We start from the raw sequence: 26,429 nt of genomic DNA, 5'->3' as shown, positions 1-26,429 counted from the left end.
GCAGCTCTACAACCGAGCTGGAGCTGCCTGCCATGTCCCTGAGGCAATACACACACACCAAAGCTCACAGTGAAACACTGATGGGAAGCGATTGTGTGTGCATGCAAGTGTGTGTGTGTGTGTGTGTGTGGGGTGGGTAAGGGAAAGGAAGTCATTGTGTATCCTTGTTCAAATATAGTGGCTGGGCAACATGGACAGGAGAAATAAGGGTACTCCTATTTGGCCGTGACAATGTCCCTCCCTGGCAGAGAAAGTCATTTGAGTTTAACAGACATATGTTTCATACAGAAAAAAATTAACAAACACAGCTGTATGGGGTTTTTCAATGGCATGTCATTCTATCATACTACTGTTGTTCAACTCAGGGATTATGATAATAAGACATGTCAGCGACCAATATTATTTTCATCTGATATATTTTGGAATTCCTTTTAATTTGGAATTCCCGTCACATTCAATAATAATAATGTACAAAGCACGTTTTCTCTGTTGAAAACATGAGCTAATGAATGACTAATATTGTCATTTTTACACCTATTTTAATTCTATCACAAGGTAGAGGAATGTGCCTGATCCAATGACTGTGCATCTACAGTAGACCAGAGTCATATATTTAGATGTTAATTTATGGCTCTGCAGAAGACTATTCCATGGCAAGGGCTCCAGTGCTGGGGTTTAGAATTATATAGCGCTCCCTGCTGGCCAATGCTTGTACAGCGCTCCAATTGATGGATGGCAGACGAATACCAGATGGATAATTACGGTCTTTACGGGCACTGAAAAGATAGCAAGAAAATATTACAAGTTATATTGCAAGAATAATAGTTATTATTCCGAGCTAATATACAAACGAATAAACGCGGTGTTATTTGAGTTTTGCTTAAGGATGATGCGTTTTACCTGTAGGCTATACTCTGACATTGTCATGGAAAAACCTCATACAAAGTAGCAAAGAAACTATTTGCGGACTGCAAAAGCATATTTCATGTCTTCGAAATCGAATGTAATCTAATAATATCGAATATCACAATCAGCATTCCCCCATGAACATTCAGGTTAATTAGCCTAAGGCGCACGCACTTCTCCATCCTCATGTCCACGTCTCAGAAGTTTGAATGGGTTACTTACTTCGGGCATCAACTTTTTTTTCTTCTCTTCTCTCCCCAATAAGTCGCTCCTCCTCATCCTCAAACCTTCCCCCCTTATTAAAACAAGTCCAAAAACTCTCCCTAGTTAAGAGTCTTTTGAAATGTAAGGAGCTGCATGCAGGAAGCATAAATCCAAGGCGTCTGGAAGGAATTAGACGCTGAATAAGTAGTAAAAACAGCGTGGTTCGGCAGTTCATGACTTTAACCTGTATTACTTACAGCTCTTCTCACCAACATTGACTACTGTTTAATGACAATTTTTATTTTTTGTTTATTTTTGTTTATAAATTAATTGCATAAATGACACGTATGCCAAAGTTGACTAACAAGATGATTATACTTATTTGTATACATCTAAAATGTATACATTATATAATTAATGTATGCAGAGAGAGAAGTTAAAAGAAGAAGAAATACAAGACTTGAATGAATGAATGTTTTCAACCGTTCAAAGCAAGGAGACTTGGAAAAATGCACCAACTTTTTTCTTTATGAAGAACATTTTAAGCTTCATGAGTGTTTCTGCAAAGGTGACACAAGAAGAGACGTCGCTGAGAAGTTTTCTCCAAGTTGAACGCTGCAAACGGAGCCTATGCTGACTGCATCTTTTTAAAGAAACCGCACAGGCACTCGCAGCTGCTTCAAGGTATGACCATCACATCAATATTAACTTTGACAACTTTGTTATCGACTACCTAGCTGTTTTCTTTCATTATGCATACATTTTTATTTTGTTTTGACATTTTCATTTAGAATAATTTGAGTTCAATTAATGGAGCTTTGGGTGAAAGTTGACAACTAAAGTCAACTGACATGTCATGATTGTCCGGTAGGTGCCAAATCATAGTTTAATTTTACATTTTAGCAGACGCTCTTATTCAGAACGACTTACAGTTAGTGAGTACATACATTTTCATACTGGCCACCCAGTGGGAAACGAACCCACAATCCTGGCGTTGCAAGCGCAATGCTCTAACAACAGAGCTAAAGCGAATCGTTTCTGAAGTGATGATATATCTGTCAGGGTGTGGGAAGTATTTAATGTTTGTCAAATTGAGGTATTATTGTGGGACATAGACTGTAGGGCTACCATACCATACAGAACAGTCCAATAGACATGTTGATGTGTGGTTTGGTTACTGTTCTTTTTTTAAAATAGACATTAGTATTGCATTCATCTCAGCCAATATGCGGTGGAGAAATGAAATAGTGGAACTATATAATAAAGTCGAAACAAGGTAGTTCTTTATTATTCCTTGCTGCCTATGGAAAAATCTACACCATGTTTTAAAGTAAGCTGGAGTCACACGGTACTCCATCGAGGATGGGCATATCGATCACTGTCCAAATCACTTATTATACCGTTAGAATAAAACATATGCCGACGTCACGGCCTATAAGTAATTCGAATCGCAGGGGTGCTTGAGCCAATGACTAGGCAGGTATTGGGTTTCCTTCAGAGTACCCTCAACGGGGTTGTCACCCCGCTTTTAATGCATACAGTATTTTATTAATTTTGTATTTATTGTCACATACACAGGATAGGTGCAGTGAAATGTGGTGTTTTACAGGGTTAGCCATACTAGTAAGCCACCCCTGGAGCAAATTAGGGTGAAGTTCCTTCCTTATTCAAGGAAACAACGATCTTCAAACTAGATTCCTTTTCTTTCCCCGCTCAGGCGTTTTTTTCATACCTTCAGCGTGGATGCGCGCTGTTTGAAACACCCATAGCAGCCCAATATTAATTCCAGGGCAGTTTATTTAGCTAGTGATTTTGAGTTGACTTGATTCCATACAGTCTTTATGATCATTTACGATAAGCCTATACTTTGTGGATATAATCATATCTCATCTGTTGTGTAGGGATGATCATATTAGAGGGAGATTTTTTTTAAAGATGTAGGCCTACACAGTAGACTATTTTCATTTCTGAAAGTAAAACATCCCACTGGGCACAGACATCAATTCAACGTCTATTCCACGTTGGTTCAATGTAACTTCATTCCACGTTGGTTCAACATCATTTTATTGAAATGACGTGGAAACAACATTGATTCAACCAGTGTGTGCCCAGTGGGATATGACTGTAATTGGCTAAATGAAAGTCACAAGTGATAAAATACATGCTTTGAACTATGTGAAAACAAGACCACATGCTAAACACCTTCTTCACCCGCTTTGAGGATAACACAGTGCCAATGATGAGACCCACTACCAAGGACTGTGGCCTCTCCTTCTCTGTGGCTGACATGAGTAAGACATTTAAGCATGTTAACCCCCGCAAGACTGCCGGCCCAGACAGCATCCCTAGCCGCGTCCTCAGAGCATGCGCAGACCAGCTGGCTGGTGTGTTTACGGACATATTCAATATCTCCCTTTCCCAGTGTGCTGTTCCCACATGCTTCAAGATGGCCACCATTGTTCCTGTACCCAAGAAAGCAAAGGTAACTGAACTAAATGACTATCGCCCCGTAGCACTCACCTCTGTCATCATGAAGTGCTTTGAGAGACTAGTCAAGGATCATATCACCTCTACCTTACCTGTCACCCTAGACCCACTTCAATTTGCTTACCGCCCCAATAGATCCACAGACGATGCAATCGCCACCACACTGCACACTGCCCTATCCCATCTGGTCAAGAGGAATACATATGTAAGAATGCTGTTCATTGACTATAGCTCAGCATTCAACACCATAGGACCCTCCAAGCTCATCATTAAGCTCGAGGCCCTGGGTCTGAACCCCGCCCTGTGCAACTGGGTCCTGGACTTCCTGACAGGCCGCCCCCAGGTGGTGAAGGTAGGAAACAACATCCCCACTTCGCTGATCCTCAACACTGGGGCGTGCTCAGCCCCCTCCTGTACTCCCTGTTCACCCATGACTGCGTGGCCAAGCACGCCTCCAACTCAATCATCAAGTTTGCAGACGACACAACAGTAGTAGGCTTGATTACCAACAATGACGAGACCGCCTACAGGGAGAAGGTGAGGGCTCTGGGAGTGTGGTGCCAGGAAAATAACCTCTCACTCAACGTTAACAAAACAAAGGAGATGATCGTGGACTTCAGGAAACAGTGTGGTGAAGAAGGCGCAACAGAGCTTATTCAACATCAGGAAGCTGAAGAAATTTGGCTTGGCACCTAAAACCCTCACAAACTTTTACAGATGCACAATTGAGAGCATCCTGTCGGGATGTATCACTGCCTGGTAGAGCAACTGCACCACCCGCAACCGCAGGGCTCTCCAGAGGGTGGTGCGGTCTGCCGAACGCATTACCGGGGGCAAACTACCCACCCTCCAAGACACCTACAGCACCCGATGTCACAGGAAGGCCAAAAAGATCATCAAGGACATCAACCACCCGAGCCACTGCCTGTTCACCCCGCTATCATCCAGAAGGCGGGGTCAGTACAGGTGCATCAAAGCTGGGACCGAGAGAATGAAAAACAGCTTATATCTCAAGGCCATCAGACTGTTAAATAGCCATCACTAGCACATTAGAGGCTGCTGCTGCCTACTGAAATCACTGGCCACTTTAAGAAATGGAACACTAGTCACTTTAATAATGTTTACATATCTTGCACTACTCACCTCATATGTATATACTGTATTCTATTCTATAATATTCTACTGTATCTTAGTCCATGCCGCTCTGTCATTGCTTGTCCATATATGTATACATTCTTAAATTCCATTCCTTACTAGATTTGTGTGTATTGGGTATATGTTGTGAAATTGTTAGATATTACTTGTTAGATATTACTGCACTGTCGGCGCTAGAAGCACAAGCATTTCACTACACCCGCAATAACATTTGATTTGCTTTGATTTGAACAAGACCACATGACTGCAAGAGTACATGCTGTCATTCATTTTAACCGCATGACGAATCCCGTTGAGACATGGTAGTCCTCAACTCAATATACACTACTGGTCAAAAGTCAGGAGGAGGGAACCAGGGAAGGAGGGAACCAGGGAAGGAATGAACCAGGGAAGGAGGGAACCAGGGAAGGAGAGAACCAGGGAAGAAGGGAACCAGGGAAGGAGAAAACCAGGGAAGGAGAGAACCAGGGAAGGAGGAAACCAGGGAAGGAAGGAACCAGGGAAGGAGGGAACCAGGGAAGGAGGGAACCAGGGAAGGAGAGAACCAGGGAAGAAGGGAACCAGGGAAGGAGAAAACCAGGGAAGGAGAGAACCAGGGAAGGAGGAAACCAGGGAAGGAAGGAACCAGGGAAGGAGGGAACCAGGGAACGAGGGAACAAGGGAAGGAGGGAACCAGGGAAGGAGAAAACCAGGGAAGGAGGGACCAGGGAAGGAGGGAAACAGGTTAAGGAGAGAACCAGGGAAGGAGGGAAACAGGGAAGGAGGGACCAGGGAAGGAGGGAAACAGGGAAGGAGGGAAACAGGAAAGGAGGGAAACAGGGAAGGAGGGAACCAGGGAAGGAGGGAACCAGGGAAGGAGGGAAACAGGGAAGGAAGGAACCAGGGAAGGAGAATACCAGGGAATGAGGAAACAGGGAAGGAGGGAACCAGGGAAGAAGGGAACCAGGGAAGGAGAGAACCAGGGAAGGAGGGAACCAGGGAAGGAGGAAACCAGGGAAGGAGGGAACCAGGGAAGGAGAGAAACAGGGAAGGAGGGAACCAGGGAAGAAGGGAACCAGGGAAGGAGGGAACCAGGGAAGGAAGGAACCAGGGAAGGAGATAACCAGGGAAGGAGGGAACCAGGGAAGGAGATAAGGCATAAAGAGGAGGTGAGCAGCAGAAAGTCAGGGAGCTGGAGGAACAGTATAAGTAGTAGTGGTGGAGATGTCTGATCACTGACCAGACCAGACAGGAAGGAGGGAGAGATGTGATGGAGGAGTCGGAGAGCTAGCTGAATCAGGAAAGCATCCAGAAGTCAGGGATGGCGAGGCGCCACCACCGCCCAAGTTTAACTTCACACACAGCCTCCTCCTCTTCCTGAGGTTAAACCCATCCAGAAAGAGAGGGGGAGCTGTATGAGGGAAGACTGTGTTGTACTGTAACTACCACAGCTGATTCCAATCAGGAGAGGAAGAGGAGGAGGACGTATTTAATGATGGAACACTTAATGACAACATGAGTCCCACACCATTGAGAGTACTGCAGCCACTGGGTCAGGTTTTAGACTACATAGGGTCTGGTACTGCAGCCACTGGGTCAGGTTTTAGACTACCTAGGGTCCGGTACTGCAGCCACTGGGTCAGGTTTTAGACTACATAGGGTCCGGTACTGCAGCCACTGGGTCAGGTTTTAGACTACATAGGGTCCGGTACTGCAGCCACTGGGTCAGGTTTTTAGACTACATAGGGTCCGGTACTGCAGCCACTGGGTCAGGTTTTAGACTACATAGGGTCCGGTACTGCAGCCACTGGGTCAGGTTTTAGACTACATAGGGTCCGGTACTGCAGCCACTGGGTCAGGTTTTAGACTACATAGGGTCCGGTTCTGCATCCACTGGGTCAGGTTTTAGACTACATAGGGTCCGGTACTGCAGCCACTGGGTCAGGTTTTAGACTACATAGGGTCCGGTACTGCAGCCACTGGGTCAGGTTTTAGACTACATAGGGTCCGGTACTGCAGCCACTGGGTCAGGTTTTAGACTACATAGGGTCCGGTACTGCAGCCACTGGGTCAGGTTTTAGACTACATAGGGTCCGGTACTGCAGCCACTGGGTCAGGTTTTAGACTACATAGGGTCCGGTTCTGCAGCCACTGGGTCAGGTTTTAGACTAAATAGGGTCCGGTACTGCAGCCACTGGGTCAGGTTTTAGACTACATAGGGTCCGGTACTGCAGCCACTGGGTCAGGTTTTAGACTACATAGGGTCATCACTAGTTGTCTCTTAATCACGTTTCAGAACCTCAGAACCTCAGTGACTTTTGTTCATTGAGTTTGCTTTAAAGTCCAGTTCAAGAGAAGGTTTGATCTGAGCTAACTACAGTAGCAAGCCTAGCAAGAACTACAATTTGCTAACTACACTAGCAAGCTTTGAGACAGTACAGTCCTGAATAATTAACACCCTCTACAAGGATCCCTGGTCTCTCCTAGCATTCCTGTATTTTAATCTGCTATAGAATAGTTGTCATGAGGCATGTGTTTCCCGTCATTTATAATGGCAGTCTTAAGGGCCATCTTCATTTTAACGCAACTCTGCCTCTCAGACATGAAGTGGAATCTCTGCAGACTATAACCACGTACTGTATTATGGTACCGTTACTGTATTAGCCTGTAACACAGATGCGTTAAGAAACCATACACAATGGAATGGGGGATCTAACTTTACTGGCCTTCATGACTACACATGAGGTTCCACTTCAGCATGCAGTCTGTAAGTGCTACACTAAAACCATCCAGCTGCACAAGGACATCACTTTAGCATTTATTAAATACAGTATATCAACTTTATTTTTTTTGTTCAACAACCCCCTTATATCCTGATATATTTCCCCCTTCTGCACATGCTGTAAGGTGTAAGTGCCATTGAAGCCGTATATCCATGGTGGTGGTACACCATCTGATTGAATTGATTGATTGATTATTCCACGCGTGAAGTTCCACCTCACCATACATCTCCAGTATATCAATTCAACGTCTTATTCTTTCATTCAACAACCCCCCTTCTATCCTTTCATCCTCCTTCCACACATACTGTTAGCAAGACAACTTTTAGCAAGACAAGTGTTAGCAAGACAAGTGTTAGCAAGACAAGTGTTAGCAAGACAAGTGTTAGCAAGACAAGTGTTAGCAAGACAAGTGTTAGCAAGACAAGTGTTAGCAAGACAACTTTTAGCAAGACAAGTGTTAGCAAGACAACTTTTAGCAAGACAAGTGTTAGCAAGACAAGTGTTAGCAAGACAAGTGTTAGCAAGACAAGTGTTAGCAAGACAAGTTTTAGCAAGACAAGTGTTAGCAAGACAACTTTTAGCAAGACAAGTGTTAGCAAGACAAGTGTTAGCAAGTCAAGTGTTAGCAAGACAAGTGTTAGCAAGTCAAGTGTTAGCAAGACAAGTGTTAGCAAGTCAAGTGTTAGCAAGACAACTGTTAGCAAGACAACTTTTAGCAAGACAAGTGTTAGCAAGACAAGTGTTAGCAAGTCAAGTGTTAGCAAGACAAGTGTTAGTGTCGTGTCGCGTCGGCTGCTGGTGGCTATTGCTTTCAACCAAAGAGTCCGCTTAAGCTGCACCGTGTTCAAAGGCTTTTATTAAAATCACGAGGTTACAGCATAAGTTACAGACCCGCGGAGATCTGGAGAAGCAGTCCCAAATGAATCTCAATGCTTTCTGACCCTCCTTCGTTTTTCCCCCAGTATATATAAATTCCCAAGATGTGGGTGGCTCCCTCTACGGTCCAATCCCCTGTCTGCAACACACTTCCTGTCTGTTGTATGTGGCGTTACACTAAAACATTCCCTCTTGATACTAAAATCAACATTCTTTCAGTTCCACTTAAAAAAACATTTAACACCATCATAATCTCAATACACTACATTAGCAAGACAAGTGTTAGCAAGACAAGTGTTAGCAAGACAAGTGTTAGCAAGACAACTTTTAGCAAGACAAGTGTTAGCAAGACAAGTGTTAGCAAGTCAAGTGTTAGCAAGACAACTGTTAGCAAGACAAGAGTTAGCAAGACAAGTGTTATTAAAGTTATATCAATAAGTGTGGCCATGGCTGCGTCCCAAATGACACCCTATTCCCTATCTAGTGCACTTTATACAGCTGTGGCCTATAGGGGCTCTGGTTTAAAAAGTAGTGCACTATATAGAGGATAGGGTGCCATTTGGGACGCAGCCCGCGTCACTGACCAGGTGTGAACTGCCCCTCCATGGCGGTAGACCACTAGATTCATAAAGCGTTTTTAACTGCAGCAGGTATTCATTTTAGAGCTGTAAAGTTAATTGACTCCATTCATTGCCACGATTATATTTCAGTTGTCCTCTTGGCCCAGTTTCAGCTTTGCTCAGCTCTGCTCTGGCCGCAGTGTTGTATTTCATCTAAACCGTCAAAGCCTTGGAGTTTAGGTTTTCCCAACTGAGCATGATTCAACTCTCCGTTGAGTCTCTCCAGTTCAGCACAGGAACCCCTCCCTGTGTCCTCCTATCCTCTAAACCTCTCCTGGAACAGGGCCAGCTCCAGCAGAATGAAACGAATTGCCTTCATGTTGTATTCTCAGACGTATAGTCAGACAACAGGTGTAAATATGAAGTCTTTATATAACAGCTACCATGCTGTTTCACCAACATGGCAGACACATTACCCTATAGCCTACAGACACACACACACACACACACACACACACACACACACACACACACACACACACACACACACACACACACACACACACACACACACACACACACACACACACACACACACACACACACACACACGCACACACATACAGACTCTCTCACTCTACCTCAGCTGTAGTTATGACGTGTTAGACATGCAGTTGGCTGCAGCTACAAGGTTTTTATTGGTTACCTTCACTCTCCAACAGCCTCCTTCACTTCCTCAGCCTTCACTCTCCATCACACACCCTTCACTTCCTCAGCCTTCACTCTCCATCACACACCCTTCACTTCCTCAGCCTTCACTCTCCATCACACACCCTTCACTTCCTCAGCCTTCACTCTCCAACACCCCCTTCACTTCCTCAGCCTTCACTCTCCAACACCCCCCTTCACTTCCTCAGCCTTCACTCTCCAACACACACCCTTCACTTCCTCAGCCTTCACTCTCCAACACACACCCTTCACTTCCTCAGCCTTCACTCTCCAACACCTCCCTTCACTTCCTCAGCCTTCACTCTCCATCACACACCCTTCACTTCCTCAGCCTTCACTCTCCATCACACACCCTTCACTTCCTCAGCCTTAATCACTATCAACTGAGATCATTTGTCATCAATCGTTGGCAGTGTTATCTCAGGCAAAGGGAGTGTCCTGCCCAGCCCCAGCCGATACAGTGCGTCAGTCAGGTCGCATCCCAAAATGGCACACTATTCCCTATTTAGTGCACTACTTTTTTTTAACAAGGGCCCATATGGCTCTGGTCTAAAGCAGTGCACTATATAGGGAATGGGGTGCCATTTGGGACTCATTCTCAGTCTGGAAGTGTTCAAGCTAACCCATCCAGCATACAGCACAGGGACAACACACACAGGACCTTATGACACTGTGAGGTGACATCATCTCAATACTTTGATGACACCCTCGATGTCACACGTACACACACACACAGTGTTGTACAGCTAACCTTGTGGGGACACACAATTCAGTCCCATTCAAAATCCTATTTTCCCTAACCCCTAAACCTAACCCTAACCTTAATCTTAACTTTAACCCTAACCCAAAAACCTAACACTAATCCTAAAACTAATCCTAGCTCCTAACCCTAACCCTTAACGTAATTCGAAACCCCAACACTAATTCTAACATTAAACCTAAACCCCCTAGTAATAGCATTAGACCTCATCGGGACTAACAAAATGTCACCAGTTGGTCAAATTTTTGTTTGTTTACTATTCTTGTGGGGACTTCTGGTCCCCCTACTGGACTTCTGGTCCCCACAAGAATAGTTAAACATGTCCACACACACACACACACAATCCACCAATCAAATGTAAAAAAAAAAGGATCCAAACATTTCAAAGGTCCCTGTATGCATGGCACTCAAGGGTACAGAAAGCACCTCCTTCTCCAAACAGCCAGTCTGCCCACGGCAGCTGAAACAGAGCAGTACCTAGCCAATTGCGTTGCCTTAGTTTTTGTCAGGCCCGCAATTTGTAGGCCACACACTGCAAGCCTGTGTACGTGGCCGAGACTGCCGAATATCAGCGCCATCAGCTTGCACCTCCGCCCGAGGCTGTCCAAGGGTGCCACGAGGGGCTGGTACTTAAGCAGCTTCTCGGCAAAGGCCTGCTCCATGTAGCCGTCAAATTAGCAAAATGAGCCCCTCCCCCTTGCCTCCGCCCACAACAACAATATCTGGTGTATTCGGCACACAGGAAAACACATCATCATCAACATCAAACCAGGCTTTAGATCTACATAGGATCCGGAACTACAATGGGGTTTAAGGGGAGGAGGAGGAGGGGGGAAACGTCATTTCACACACACAAGCACACACACACACACACAAGCACACACACACACACACAAGCACACACACACACACACTCTCCCCTGATTAGGGGTTAATCCTTATGCATCTGGCCCGCAGGGTTTTGCTATCCAGGCTGTTTTAGCACCATCTGAATGGGGGTTTAGGTTCACAGTTCACACAGAGTTTAGCTATCCAGGCTGTTATAGCACTATTTGAATGGGGGTTTAGGTTCACAGTTATGCAGGGTTTTGCTACTCAGGCTGTTTTAGCACCATCTGAATGAGGGTTTAGGTTCACAGTTCACACAGAGTTTACCCTACAACAGTGGGACTTGAACAGGAGGGTTTGGGATACTATTTGTACTGAGTTAACACTACAGACATTAACACCAATGCGTTAGGTTAACCAGTTGGCCAAGGGTGGGGACCTGGAACACATGGAGGGGAATGGAGTCAGAGGTCTTGTAAATGTGATGACACTTAAAGCCCAGAGACATGCCAGTTCAGCGCTCAGCTCGCCTCACACACAGACTACGTCCCCCTTTTCATGCTGTATCAAGTGATCCAGGCCTTATTCCATGCCGAGGAGCTGGCTGACTTAAAATAAACTAAACTGCAGTCTAGACACAAGGCATGTCAGGGTTTCTTTGCTTCGCAACAGCATCGTACACCTTTAAGGTGTCACTTAGGCTATCAAATATCCAAGCCTTTAGCCAAGATGTAGCACATTCTTCTTCACTGTGACAGATAGAGGGGTCTTTCATGGATAGTAGCCTCTGCCGAGTCCCCAACAACCGTGTGTTCAAGTTTTCAGGGGAAATGGAAAGAGAGCCTGTGACTTCGCGTGACTTCCACTTTTGGACGTTAACAAGGAGACACTCTATCTTAACTCCTCCTCCACATTTACTGGATTGGTTGAAAAGTGCAGAAGAGAACCTCCCGCGTCAGTTTCTTTCCTTCTCGTCAAGACCAGTATGTAGGGAATCTAGTTTCAGGCGTTTCTTTTACGCCTGCTACTTTAGGTCACGTGGAGAGAGACCCATGCATGGAGCATTTTATATTTCACCCTTCCCGTTCCAGTCCCTATTCCAAATCAAGGAGGCGGCTGATTTAAAAACTAAAATAACTAGCACTCAAGTCAAACAAGACATGTCAGTGTTTCTTTGCTTTTAGACAGCATTGGACACCTTGAGTTGTCACTTAGACTAGACATAAGCCTTTAATGTAGTCTACCAAGACGACCTCAGTCTTTAATGTAGTCTACCAAGACGACCTTAGTCTTTAATGTAGTCTACCAAGACAATCTCAGACTTTAATATAGCCTACCAAGATGACCTCAGCCTTTAATGTAGTCTGTCAAGACGATCTCAGACTTTAATATAGTCTGTCAAGACGACATCAGCCTTTAATGTAGTCTGTCAAGACGATCTCAGACTTTAATATAGTCTGTCAAGACGACATCAGTCTTTGCTGTAGTCTACCAAGACGACCTCAGCCTTTACTATAGCCTACCAAGATGACCTCAGCCTTTAATGTAGTCTGCCAAGACGACATCAGTCTTTAATGTTGTCTACCAAGACCACCTCAGCCTTTAATGTAACCTACCAGGACCTCAGACAGATGGGTCTTTAGTGTTAATGGAGAGACCCATGCAGTCAGCATTGGACACATCAAAGTGTCACTTATGATAGATCTAAGATCTTTAATTAAAGCAAAGTAACAAGATGCACTACTTCCCGCTTCACTGTGACAGAAGGGTCTTTAGTGTAGACCCCAAAAAACGGTCAGTCAAATAAAACAAGACATGATAGTGTTTTTTTGCTTTTCAACAGCATTAGACACCTTGAAGTGTCACTTAAGCTATCACATGTCTAAGCCTTAAACAAGAGGTACCGCCTCACACTGCCTCAACTGATCCAAATGTACCACCATATTCTTCACTGTGACAGAAGGGTCTTTAGTGTAGACCCCAAAAAACGGTCAGTCAAATAAAACAAGACATGATAGTGTTTCTTTGCTTTTCAACAGCATTAGACACCTTGAAGTGTCACTTAAGCTATCACATGTCTAAGCCTTAAACAAGAGGTACCGCCTCACACTGCCTCAACTGATCCAAATGTACCACCATATTCTTCACTGTGACAGAAGGGTCTTTAGTGGAGAGGCAGCGTTTTTATATTTCACTGCTCTTGTCTTCCCACGGAGATATAAACAGATGATGTCAGAGGGTGGTGCTCGCTCTCTCGCTCGGCTCTTGCGTCTGCCCAGCAGATGGTACGCAGCGTTAGTAAAGAGACTTGGAACAATCGGCCATAGAGAAACATCTGACATTTAGAGGGGGATTTCTGGGGAGGGGGATGGAGGGAGAAAGGGATGGAAGGGGAGTAAGGGAGGGGGGGGACAAACTTCCTCGGCTGTCTGAACCTGGTTTTTGTTGTTGTAAAACACGAGTAGAGCTTTTACTGTGACGTATCATATAATGATGATTATTAGGTACATCTGTCATCATTATGTCTTCAGTATATCTCTATCAAGTTGACCAATTAATATCTGCAGCTGTGTTCATTTAGTAATTACCACGTCAATGTCCTCCCAGTGTCTCTACTATCGTTTCAATATTGATCCCACTGTATGTCTCCACTGTCATCTCATTTGACATTGACAATGGTTCTGTTCTTGTTGCTTTTCCAGATGAGATGTGACAAAGCTCTCACCTACCTAAGATTTATCGGGACGACAATGTTTGGAGTCTCGCTACTCGTGGGGATCTCTACCGCCTACATCATGGGCTACCAGTTTTTCACCACGGCACGAAACCACTTGTCCTTCGGGCTGTACGGGGCCATCCTGGTCATCCACCTCCTCATCCAGAGTCTGTTCGCTCTCCTAGAACACCGGAACATGAGGAGATCCCTGGAGACGCCCATCAAACTCACCAAATCACTGGCCCTGTGCATCGCAGCCTATCAGGAGGACCCGGCGTACCTGAGGAAGTGCTTGGTATCCGTCAAGAGGTTGACCTACCCGGGCATCAAGGTCGTCATGGTGATTGACGGGAATAACGAGGACGACAACTACATGATGGAGATCTTCCGGGAGATCATGGGCAGGGATAAAGCCGCCACTTACGTCTGGAAAAACAACTACCACCACCGGGGACCTGAGGAGACGGACGAGACGTACGCTGAGAGCCTGCAGGCCGTCTTGCGCCTGGTGCTCAATAATAAGTGTGTCTGCATCATGCAGAAGTGGGGAGGCAAGAGGGAAGTCATGTACACAGCCTTCAAAGCCCTGGGGAGGAGTGTGCACTATGTTCAGGTAAGTCCTGGAGGAGGAGGGGTTGGAGGGTGGGGCGGTGCGGTTTGTGCCAAGCTAAATATGGGGTACACAAAGACGCTTTTGTGCTCTCTTTCTGAAAAAAGGATGGTGTGGAGGCCATGTGCATGTACCATAGCTTCAAGGCTGTAAGGGTAATGCTGTTCATCAGAGTGCTAGACCTCAGTGTGAAGCCATTAACATATTTCTCTGCACTCAGTCCAACTCAGACAAAGTGGAGAGACCTGTCGGCTAATAGGTTGGAGTCAGATCATGTTGCAATAGAATGGCGTCAAAACACACAGTATTCTCAATGAGGAACTTTAAAAGTGACAGTATCCGCATTAGCTACTATCCCAAGGCGTGTATAAAGTTCCTTCAATAACATTTACTAAGTAGTATTTTTCCCAACTGTGCTGTATATACTACATTGTGAATAGTTATACAGCAATACTGGAGTGTAGGTCCTCCAATCTGCTCTGGATAATACTGGAGTGTAGGTCCTCCAAACTGCTCTGGATAATACTTGAGTGTAGGTCCTCCAAACTGCTCTGGATAATACTGGAGTGTAGGTCCTCCAAACTGCTCTGGATAATACTGGAGTGTAGGTCCTCCAATCTGCTCTGGATAATACTGGAGTGTAGGTCCTCCAAACTGCTCTGGATAATACTGGAGTGTAGGTCCTCCAAACTGCTCTGGATAATACTGGAGTGTAGGTCCTCCAAACTGCTCTGGATAATACTGGAGTGTAGGTCCTCCAAACTGCTCTGGATAATACTAGAGTGTAGGTCCTCCAAACTGCTCTGGATAATACTGGAGTGTAGGTCCTCCAAACTGCTCTGGATAATACTGGAGTGTAGGTCCTCCAAACTGCTCTGGATAATACTGGAGTGTAGGTCCTCCAAACTGCTCTGGATAATACTTGAGTGTAGGTCCTCCAAACTGCTCTGGATAATACTGGAGTGTAGGTCCTCCAAACTGCTCTGGATAATACTGGAGTGTAGGTCCTCCAAACTGCTCTGGATAATACTGGAGTGTAGGTCCTCCAAACTGCTCTGGATAATACTGGAGTGTAGGTCCTCCAAACTGCTCTGGATAATACTGGAGTATAGGTCCTCCAAACTGCTCTGGATAATACTGGAGTGTAGGTCCTCCAAACTGCTCTGGATAATACTGGAGTGTAGGTCCTCCAAACTGCTCTGGATAATACTGGAGTGTAGGTCCTCCAAACTGCTCTGGATAACTAGATTGTCTGCCTCTGAACGTCATGAGTCTTGAGGTGGGATATTGGAGACCATACAATAGATGCTAGCATCTGTTTTCGGCAAAAGCTTGAACATATACACGAGTCAAACACGTTCCAAGCTCGGTACACTCTTAGAAAAATGGGTTTTACCTGGAACCGAAAGGGTTATTCAAGCGGTACTACTATGGGGACAGCCGAAGATTAAAGGTTCTAGATAGCACCTATTTTTCTGAGTGTAGTACCGGTAAAGAAAAAATTGTTCTGTCAGTGAAAAAAGAACCCATAGTTCGTATAAACAGGTAATAATGAGATCAATGAAAGGCTATATCCCAAATGGCACCCTATTCCATATTCAGTGCACTGTTTTTGTCCAGGGCCCAATAGGGCTCCGTTTGGGACGCAGTCTAGTACACTGCTGTCTTTCCACCGCAAACAGCTGGTTTCAGTTATATTTCTAACCTCTGATCCAAAGCTTATGTAGGGCTAACTGTGTTGCCATTCTCACATATCTGTCTTAGCTAGCTATTAGCTACCAGACCTGTGTGGTTATTCTCACTGTGGGGTCGTCTGTCTAACGTACCTGATCGTGACGGTTAAAGCCTTGGCTTGGCAACACACAGATTACTAGACTTAGGTTGCGTCCCAAATGGCCACGGTCAAAAGTAGTGCACTATATAGGGAATAGGGTGTCATTTGGGAAGCAGCCTTAAGGCGTCCGCATGCTTCCCAGCTGAAAGTTCATATATTATAACAACATCTTGTGATGTTTGTATTCGTTTTGGACTTCGGTTAGGGTTTTTTTCAGCTGTTCGGGCACACAAATTTTTTTCTGGAAGCAAGCCGATGTTCGGGGGCCGAAGTCTACGCCCCTTCGTCGGTGATTGGTCAACAGTAGGGATTCTTCAATAAAGTCTTTGTTGTCATTCAACCAGAGACGACTCGTTTTCATTGAAAAATACTGCACCAAACATCTTAGTTAGATGTCAAATTGTGCGACTAAGATCTCCTCTGCAAAAAATGTATTACAGATTTCTTGAGTTGTCTTAGATTAATTCTGACTATTTTGAGGAAGTGTATACTGGCTACGGCGTCTCAAAATGGACAAACAGTACTATTGCCGCTCTTTTATCGTTTTTCAAGCGAATAACTTTTAAGGGAGTATGCCAGCACACTCGTTCGGTTCGACTACCCGAATAAAGGCTTCAGGACTTACCTGAAGCCTTTATTCCCTTTAGCTGCTAGTGGAGCAGAGGGCCTCAACAGTTCAACACAGAGATGACAGATTTTTCTCTACGGCTATGTCCTTGCAAAGGTAGCCAGTTTAAACTGAATTACTCCAAATTGCTTAAATGGAAATTTCAAAAATGTTTAGCGTCGTAGGCATAATCTCCAGCACCATCCCAGCATCAACATATGTTGAAAATTGCAAGTTTCTATGTTTTGTAGTAAAATAGATAGAGGAAGGTAAGTGTTTCCGATGACATCATCGATGACATCATCGGTGTGCATCATGTGATTTTAACCAATGAATGAGGAGGCATTACCTACTAATTGCCTACTAATTGTCTACTAATTAGTTGATGATGTCATTGGAAACACTTATATATTTTTTTACTACAAAACATTGAAACATTTTCAAAGATGTTGATGTTGGAGTGGTGCTGGAAATTATGCCTACGACATTGAAATGTCCCTTTAAGCATTCCTCTTAGCGGTCCCTGTTATGTCTGATAAGATATGTTGCATCAGTGGATGAACTTTCCGTGACCTTTATTTAGCTACCGGTTGCTGCATGATCAACACAATAAACTAACATTGCTTTGCTGCGTCCCAAATAGCACCCTTTTCCCTATACAGTGCACTACGTTTGACCAGGGGCCCATAGTGTCAAAAGAACTAAACCTTCTATTCTCACCATAACTGTGTGTGAATAAATTGATATTGTGGCATTGGGTTAACGCTTAACTACACAGGCGTAAGAGCAACTTAATGTAAAGTGTTACCCGGCATTGCTTTGCAGTGTCATTATTCTGTTGGCAGGCTATATTATGGGTCAACTAATATTCCAGTATATTATATAATATATATACTATTATAATAATATATATAATATATACTATTATAATAATATATATAATATATTACTAATATATAATAGTAATATTCCAGTCTCACACTGCGAGAGGAAGGCCCCAGGACACCCAAGACAACCCCTCGTTTGTTAGAGAGCTAGCGCCGTGCGACCAGCGTACTAAGGCGTTAGAAACAGGCCTACAACGCAGTCTGTCGGACAGAGGACATGCGCTACGTGTCGTATGGATCCAGTTGGAACATCAGTGAATCCATCGTTTCGTCTGCTGACTTTATGACCTTAGCCTTTGCGATGTCAAACCTTTGTGGTATTTGTGGCACAGATCAACCGACTGACGCCAGATGGAACATGTGTTACTGAGAATAACTTTTACACAAGCTATTTCCGATAACCACTTATCGAAGGAACGACTGATTATTAGCGGTTTTCGTGTTATCTCCCCAAGCTGAGGCTTGTTACAGCTGCAATCTGTTTACTCTTTTACTGTCAAACTAGAAAGATGAAATGGGACTTTCCCCCTTTTGTTTTCAGCATCTGTAGTCTTTGTAGTGATTTGTTGTTGATCTGTGGATATTAATGCCATTTATGGGCTATCAGAACAGGTTTGGTGCTAACGTTGCTATCGGACTGGTTGCCAAGGGGAAGTGATCAAAGAAATAGCATTCCATTTCTATTGTAGTGATGCAGCTTCACTTAATCAAACACTCAACAGATTATGAAAATAACATGAGTAATGTCGTGCACATTAGAATGATTGCAGGTGTGCCAACAGGCTATGCCAAACTTTGCATGAGCAGCTGTTCTCACTGGGAAAGGGCATGTGTATTGATGTACTGTGTATCAAAAGCAATAGACTGGTTAGGGTTACAGAAGTATATTCCTGAGGTGTTTTGATTATCTTCTGGCCATATCATTCTCTTTAGTTACCCTCCTTTCATGACATTTGTGTTTTAATTCATTACTCTTACAGCAGAAAGATAGAAATTGAATTCTCACAGCACTACACAATCAAAATTAATTCATTTTCAAACAATTCAAACAACTATCTTGATCTTTCTCTAAATATTACTATTTTGAAATAGCTATACTACAGGTTGTTGTAGGATGCCTTTTTGACTACAACAAATTCTCTGCCACCACCAGAACACAACAATCACAACACAACCCTCTCTCAGTCAGAACACAACCAATCACAACAAAACCCTCTCTCAGTCAGAACACAACCAATCACAACACAACCCTCTCTCAGTCAGAACACAACCAATCACAACACACCTCTCTCAGTCAGAACACAACCAATCACAACACAACCCTCTCTCAGTCAGAACACAACCAATCACAACACAACCCTCTCTCAGTCAGAAAACAACCAATCACAACCCTCTCTCAGTCAGAACACAACCAATCACAACACAACCATCTCTCAGTCAGAACACAACCAATCACAACACAACCATCTCTCAGTCAGAACACAACCAATCACAACACAACCCTCTCTCAGTCAGAACACAACCAATCACAACACAACCCTCTCTCAGTCAGAACACAACCAATCACAACACAACCCTCTCTCAGTCAGAACACAACCAATCACAACACAACCATCTCTCAGTCAGAACACAACCAATCACAACACAACCCTCTCTCAGTCAGAACACAACCAATCACAACACAACCCTCTCTCAGTCAGAACACAACCAATCACAACACAACTATACTGTATCACTTCCAGTACAGGAAGCCGTCCCAAACAGCACAGCAACCTTCCTTCCTTCCAACCTCCCAGCCAAACCCCAGCCCTCCTTTCACCGGCCCCAATGACTTCACTTACCCAATAAAATAATACCCAATGAAGGAGTGACTGAAGAAATCTTTCTAATCTGTGAAGGAGATCTGTAGATGCAAATATGACTTTACCCACACGGTTGGTTGATGTTTGTTGACCAACTGACGGACCTTCCCACTTGACACTAACTTGTTTGGAACAAGCTTTCTGGGAAACATCCAGGTTGCAAACAAAGCTTCAACTTGACATCCAAAAGAATTACAAAATGAAAGTGGCTTTTCAAAGAAACACAAAGCAATGCTGTCCATCAGTAATCAGTGTAATTAATGCACCGCTGATTGGTCAAATTGGCCAATATAAAACAAACATATCCCGCCCAAAAAACTTGATGAAGGACTCTTTGTCCGTGTAACGAGATCTTCTGCCCTAGTTTAACTTTCTAACTTTGCATTGTGGGAGAGAGCGTGAGAAGTGTTTTGGGTGAAGTGTTTGTGGATTTAACAGGATAGTGTGTCCCCTGTGTTTCAGGTGTGTGACTCTGACACTATGCTGGATCCCGCATCATCTGTGGAGATGGTGAAGGTTCTGGAGGAAGACCCCATGGTGGGAGGAGTAGGGGGAGATGTGCAGGTAACGACTCCAATGTTATTTACTTGTTTGTTTGTCTGAGACAGTGTTCTCCCAGCCTGGTACCACACTGTAGGTGTTGAAACCAGCTCCAGTCTTCTGTTGATAGAAGACTGATGTTGGGTTCAGCACAGTGGGGGCTGCTGAGGGGAGAACGGCTCATAATAATGGCTGGAATGGAGTGAATGGAACGGTATCAACCACGTGAAAATCATGTTTTTGATACCATTCCATTCACTCCATTCCGGGCCATTATTATGAGCCATCCTCCCCTCAGCAGCCTCCACGTATCTAACCCATCACTAACATTGCTGGTAAAAACGAATTGTGATCTTCAGTCTGGTGATTAGCAGATTCAGGTGTGTTACTGCTGGACCAAAAATCCTGACCACCCAGTAGCTTTCCAGGACTCGGGATTGGAGACCCCTGCCTTACCTAGTACACTACTGTAGTCTACATGTCTAGACTGCCTAAATGTCACTCTATTCCCTATAGAATGCACTACTTTTACCTAGAGCCTTTTGAACCATAAGTACAATTTAGGCTCTGGCCAACAGTAGTGCACTGTATAGGGAATAGGGTGCCACTTCAGATTTGCTCCGGTTAGGACTGAGAGAATCTTCAGATTTGCTCCGGTCAGACTGAGAGAATCTTCAGATTTGCTCCGGTTAGGCTGAGAGATTCTTCAGATTTGATCCGGTTAGGCAGAGAAAATCTTCAGATTTGCTCCGGTTAGGCTGAGAGAATCTACAGATTTGCTGCGGTCAGACTGAGAGAATCTTCTGATTTGCTCCAGTTAGGACTGAGAGAATCTTCAGATTTGCTCCGGTTAGGCTGAGAGAATCTTCAGATTTGCTCCGGTTAGGACTGAGAGAATCTTCAGATTTCCTCCGGTTAGGCTGAGAGAATCTTCAGATTTGCTCCGGTTAGGCAGAGAGAATCTTCAGATTTGCTGCGGTCAGACTGAGAGAATCTTCAGATTTGCTCTGGTTAGGCTGAGAGAATCTTCAGATTTGCTGCGGTCAGACTGAGAGAATCTTCAGATTTGCTCTGGTTAGGCTGAGAGAATCTTCAGATTTGCTGCGGTCAGACTGAGAGAATCTTCAGATTTGCTGCGGTTAGACTGAGAGAATCTTCAGATTTTCTCCGGTTAGGACTGAGAGAATCTTCAGATTTGCTGCAGTCAGACTGAGAGAATCTTCAGATTTGCTCCGGTTAGGCAGAGAGAATTTTCAGATTTGCTCCGGTTATGCTGAGAGAATCTTCAGATTTGCTCCGGTTAGGCTGAGAGATTCTTCAGATTTGATCCGGTTAGGCAGAGAAAATCTTCAGGTTTGCTCCGGTTAGGCTGAGAGAATCTACAGATTTACTGCGGTCAGACTGAGAGAATCTTCTGATTTGCTCCGGTTAGGACTGAGAGAATCTTCAGATTTGCTCCGGTTAGGCTGAGAGAATCTTCAGATTTGCTCCGGTTAGGACTGAGAGAATCTTCAGATTTCCTCCGGTTAGGCTGAGAGAATCTTCAGATTTGCTCCGGTTAGGCAGAGATAATCTTCAGATTTGCTGCGGTCAGACTGAGAGAATCTTCAGATTTGCTCTGGTTAGGCTGAGAGAATCTTCAGATTTTCTGCGGTCAGACTGAGAGAATCTTCAGATTTGCTCTGGTTAGGCTGAGAGAATCTTCAGATTTGCTGCGGTCAGACTGAGAGAATCTTCAGATTTGCTGCGGTTAGACTGAGAGAATCTTCAGATTTTCTACAGTCAGACTGAGAGAATCTTCAGATTTGCTCCGGTTAGGCAGAGAGAATTTTCAGATTTGCTCCGGTTATGCTGAGAGAATCTTCAGATTTGCTTTGGTTAGGCTGAGAGAATCTTCTCACACTGTGGTTTATTAACTGATGTAGTGATGTTGATGCCGTTACGACCCGCATTTAGAGCCTACACAGAAATCAAGACAACCCTCTGTATTTTGATTTTTTTTTCAACAAGTAAGCTTCAGTGCTACAGGTCTTTCTTTTATGATCCTGTGAAGTCTTTCTTTAAAGATCAAGAGTAATGGTTCAGCCTACACAGTTGTTGAGTAGCAAACCTGGCAAATAATATAAACTGTAAAAATGCATCTACACAACAGGACATTCCTTGACATAATTGAGTTAGCCTATACCTTAGGTATATATGATTACTCTCATTTTTGCTAATTAGGGGTCCTTAAACCAATTACCTACGATTGTGCAGTTTGGTTGCTATGCTAATAATAGAGAATGTGTTTACAGCAGTTGTTAACCAACTTAAATACCCTGACCCTCAGAGTCTTTCTTCCTCCACAGATCCTGAACAAATACGAGTCCTGGATCTCGTTTCTGAGCAGCGTCCGTTACTGGGTGGCTTTCAACATCGAGCGAGCGTGTCAGTCCTACTTCGGCTGCGTCCAGTGCATCAGCGGACCACTGGGAATGTACAGGAACAACCTGCTCCACGAGTTCCTGGAGGATTGGTACAACCAGACCTTCATGGGCAGCCACTGTAGCTTCGGCGACGACCGCCACCTCACCAACCGTGTACTGAGCCTGGGCTACGCCACCAAGTACACGGCCCGGTCCAAGTGCCTGACCGAGACCCCCATCACCTACTTGCGCTGGCTGAACCAGCAGACCCGCTGGAGTAAGTCCTACTTCAGAGAGTGGCTCTACAACGCCATGTGGTTCCACAAGCACCACCTCTGGATGACCTACGAGGCTGTCATCACCGGATTCTTCCCCTTCTTCCTCATCGCCACGTCGATACAGCTGTTCTACCAGGGAAGGATCTGGAACATCCTCCTCTTCCTGTTGATCGTGCAGGCTGTCGCCCTCATCAAGTCCTCCTTCGCCTCCTGCCTGAGGGGCAACATCGTAATGGTCTTCATGTCCTTCTACTCAGTGTTGTACATGTCCAGTCTGCTACCGGCCAAGATGTTCGCTATCGCCACCATAAACAAGGCCGGCTGGGGCACGTCGGGGAGGAAGACGATCGTGACTAACTTCATAGGGCTCGTTCCCATATCGGTCTGGTTCACCATCCTCTTCCTTGGCGTTATCTATTCGGTCGTCCAGGAAACCAGAAAACATTTTCCAGAGTCTGAAAAGAAAATCTTAATCGTTGGTGCGATAGTGTACGCCAGCTACTGGGTCATGCTCTTAACGTTGTACACAGTATTGATCACTAAATGTGGCAAGAGGAAGAAAGAACAGCAGTATGATATGGTGCTGGACGTATGACACCTCCCTCCTTTCCACCTCCTCCTCCCCCTGAAACTCCTTGGTCTGCGTCTCAAACGGCACCCTATTTCCTGTATAGTGCACTACTTTTGACCAGGGCCAATACAGCGCTCTGGTCAAAAGTAGGACACTTTTTAGAGATCAGGGTGCCATTTGGACGCAGACATTCTCCCTCTCAACGTTTACAAAGTGAAGAATCTCAAACTGCTCATTGATTGTTGGACTCTCGGGCAGGTGACGTGAAGTGACGATGCCAGGAGAGAGATATCATTGCTGCTGTGACTGACTGAAACAAGAAACTACAGATATTTCCTTCTGAAATATTATGATGATGAGGTATAAAAAAAAAAAATCACTTGTTGTTGATGTGTTTTGCCAAATGGAAAACCACCAAATGGACATCCTGTTTTCCACATAGATACACAGAGATGACATGCATTTAAAAAAAAAAAGTCCTATGCACTTTTATGTCTCACTCCCATTGTGCATAATGCTTGACAGAGTAATATGAAGATCAAATACCTCAGTGGTTACGTTTTCATCGTATGAGTGAGTGATCGGGATGCACCCAGAAAAGGGCTCATTCTTGTTTATAACATAATTTATGATATTTTTTGGTCATATTTGTCCTTTTTTTTATACACAGTTCTTAATGAAAGTCAAAAGCTGGAATTTCTCAGTCTTTTGGCCGTGCTGTACCTGTTGACTTGTTACTTTGTAAGTTACATATTGTATTTGAATGCCTTTTTATATAGACCTTTTATTCTATTTTTGCTTTAATAGCCACCAAAGATACTTTATTTTAATTCATTTTTATATAAAAATTGAAAAATGCATTGTGCATTCAACTGTTATAACAATGACGTGTGTATCTGATCAACAATGTGAAGTTAAGAGCTGGGTTTTTGTCTGCAATGATAACAATAAAATGCAAATCTAGGGATAAGTTATTGAATACAAGAAGGGTGATTAACCTGTGTTTTTTAATGTACATTGACAGAAAACCAGCAATATTTATAAGAACATTCTGTGGTTTATAGATAATTATATATTTGATAATATACATTTTATAATAGACCTTATAGAGACCAAAGTTCCTTTTGGAGAGGTAGCCGTTCTGCAGGATTTTGCTCCAGCCCTACTCTTAACATAGCCTGGTCCCAAATCTAAATTAGCAAGACAGCACAAATAGATCTGGGACCAGGCTAGCTCTAATACACTCTATTCTATTGATCTGCTGCTCCACAGGACCTTGATTAGCTGGATCAGGTGTGTTACTGCAGGGCTGGAGCAAAAGCCTGCCACCCAGTATCTCTTCAGGAGGCGGTTTTGACCACCCCTTGCCTTCCTATAGGACTTCCTGAAATAGGTTTCATACGAGCTCACATGAGGACATGCGTCACATGATGCATTCTGAAAATGTTATAAACAATGCGCTAATCCACATCAGATTAAAATCCCAACAGATACATTTGCACAATTTTTTTTTTATTATCTATTCCAGAGTATTTACTCTTTAGAGAGTTTAAGAACACATTTTACTACATTTTATTAGAATTGAGAAGACCGAATATTGAACCGTGACTTTGGGATCATGGGTAATATTATCATGAAGCACTTTTGTGTGTTGTGCCAAAAATAAAAAAAATAAAAAATGTCTTACTATGTTTAGAATGTTGTCATTATTAATCTATAATAATGCTTCTGTCATGATGAATGTGTGTGACTCCCTCATGTCTTATAACACTGAAGGTCAGTAAAACACAATTGTTTGCACATAAAATGAGACATTCTCAGTAGTACAGTAGCGCTAGCTTTCATTGGTGGATGTTGCTGTTTGGCTGGTGTTGTGTTTTTATTGTTTCAATGGAGACAGCTTAATCTGAAGAATAGAAGGCCTTTCTCCAGACAAGTATCGTGGGGGGTGGAGTGTTGCCATGACAGAGAAGCTTATTTATGGTACACACAAATGTTTTAGTATAAAGTAGCAGAGTAGTGAAATCAGTCATCTGGACTTGACCATAATCCATAAAGATACTCTCGCTAATCTTACCAGATCATCCAGGAGGCTCTTTCCAACTTTAAATCACTTTGAATGAGATACATCACACATTATTAATGGGGAGGATTTCTGTTTTTCTTTCATCAGAATTCTCACACTCTAACTCAATACTCTATAATTCAAGCCAGCCCCTTCCAGAGTACAGAACTGGGTTATTACTCACACAATATGACATGTCTAGTCCTCCTAGACTAACATTGGATTGAACATGTTGAACCACCTGCTGTTAAAATTCTCCTGAGTTCTGCTGTATTTCTGTCCAGTCTCCAACATGCGTCCCAAATGGCCCTAGTCAAAAGGAGTACGCGATATAGGGAATAGGGTGCCATTTGGGATGCAAACTCTTGCCTGGTCTCAGACCATAAGGGGAAAATTGGAACCGCAACATTGTACTATACCACTTTCAACGGGTGGTAAAACATTCCAGCTTCTTCCTGGTTGGTTGGGTCATGGAAAGAAAAAGTAAATGTGAATTCTCTCAGTACTGCACAGCCACCAAGCCAGCTGTGATTCCTCTGTCTAGCTACCTCGCTGTAGTAACAGACTGAGACCACGTCATACATCCAGAACGGCACATGTGGGCAACATCGGAGCCAAGTCCCCCAGTGATTCACACCTGGGTTCAAATACTATCCGAAATCATTAGAAATACTTTATCTATGTTTGAAAGAGCCTGCCTGGCGAAATGGAACCAATGGAATCATTCCAAAAGTGTAGAACCCCGCCCATCTGTCACTCCAGGCAGGATAAAGCAAATGCTCAAAGT

General features: G+C 44.0%; 1 protein-coding gene across 1 annotated transcript; it reads left to right on the top strand.

Annotated features, from left to right (window-relative positions):
- Nucleotides 1-1,264: 1,264 nt before the first annotated feature.
- LOC121542740 (hyaluronan synthase 2-like) lies at nt 1,265-23,689 on the top strand. The gene is made up of 4 exons (XM_041852256.2): nt 1,265-1,794; nt 13,970-14,596; nt 20,246-20,347; nt 22,672-23,689. The coding sequence occupies exons 2-4, from the start codon at nt 13,970-13,972 to the stop codon at nt 23,599-23,601; spliced, it is 1,659 nt and encodes a 552-aa protein (XP_041708190.1). The 5' UTR covers nt 1,265-1,794; the 3' UTR covers nt 23,602-23,689.
- The last annotated feature ends 2,740 nt before the right edge of the window (nt 23,690-26,429 follow it).

This window comes from Coregonus clupeaformis, unplaced genomic scaffold (assembly GCF_020615455.1).
Source record: "Coregonus clupeaformis isolate EN_2021a unplaced genomic scaffold, ASM2061545v1 scaf0163, whole genome shotgun sequence".
Classification (NCBI taxonomy): domain Eukaryota; kingdom Metazoa; phylum Chordata; class Actinopteri; order Salmoniformes; family Salmonidae; genus Coregonus; species Coregonus clupeaformis.
The sequence above is the reverse complement of the archived record's forward strand: the minus strand, read 5'-3'. Positions and strand labels throughout refer to the sequence as shown.

Coding starts and splice junctions, on each gene's coding strand:
- LOC121542740 (XM_041852256.2), top strand. CDS start 13,970: ATGAGATGTGACAAAGCTCTCACCTACCTAAGATTTATCGGGACGACA. Junction 14,597..20,245: donor GGAGTGTGCACTATGTTCAG/GTAAGTCCTGGA, acceptor CCTGTGTTTCAG/GTGTGTGACTCTGACACTAT. Junction 20,348..22,671: donor GAGTAGGGGGAGATGTGCAG/GTAACGACTCCA, acceptor CTTCCTCCACAG/ATCCTGAACAAATACGAGTC.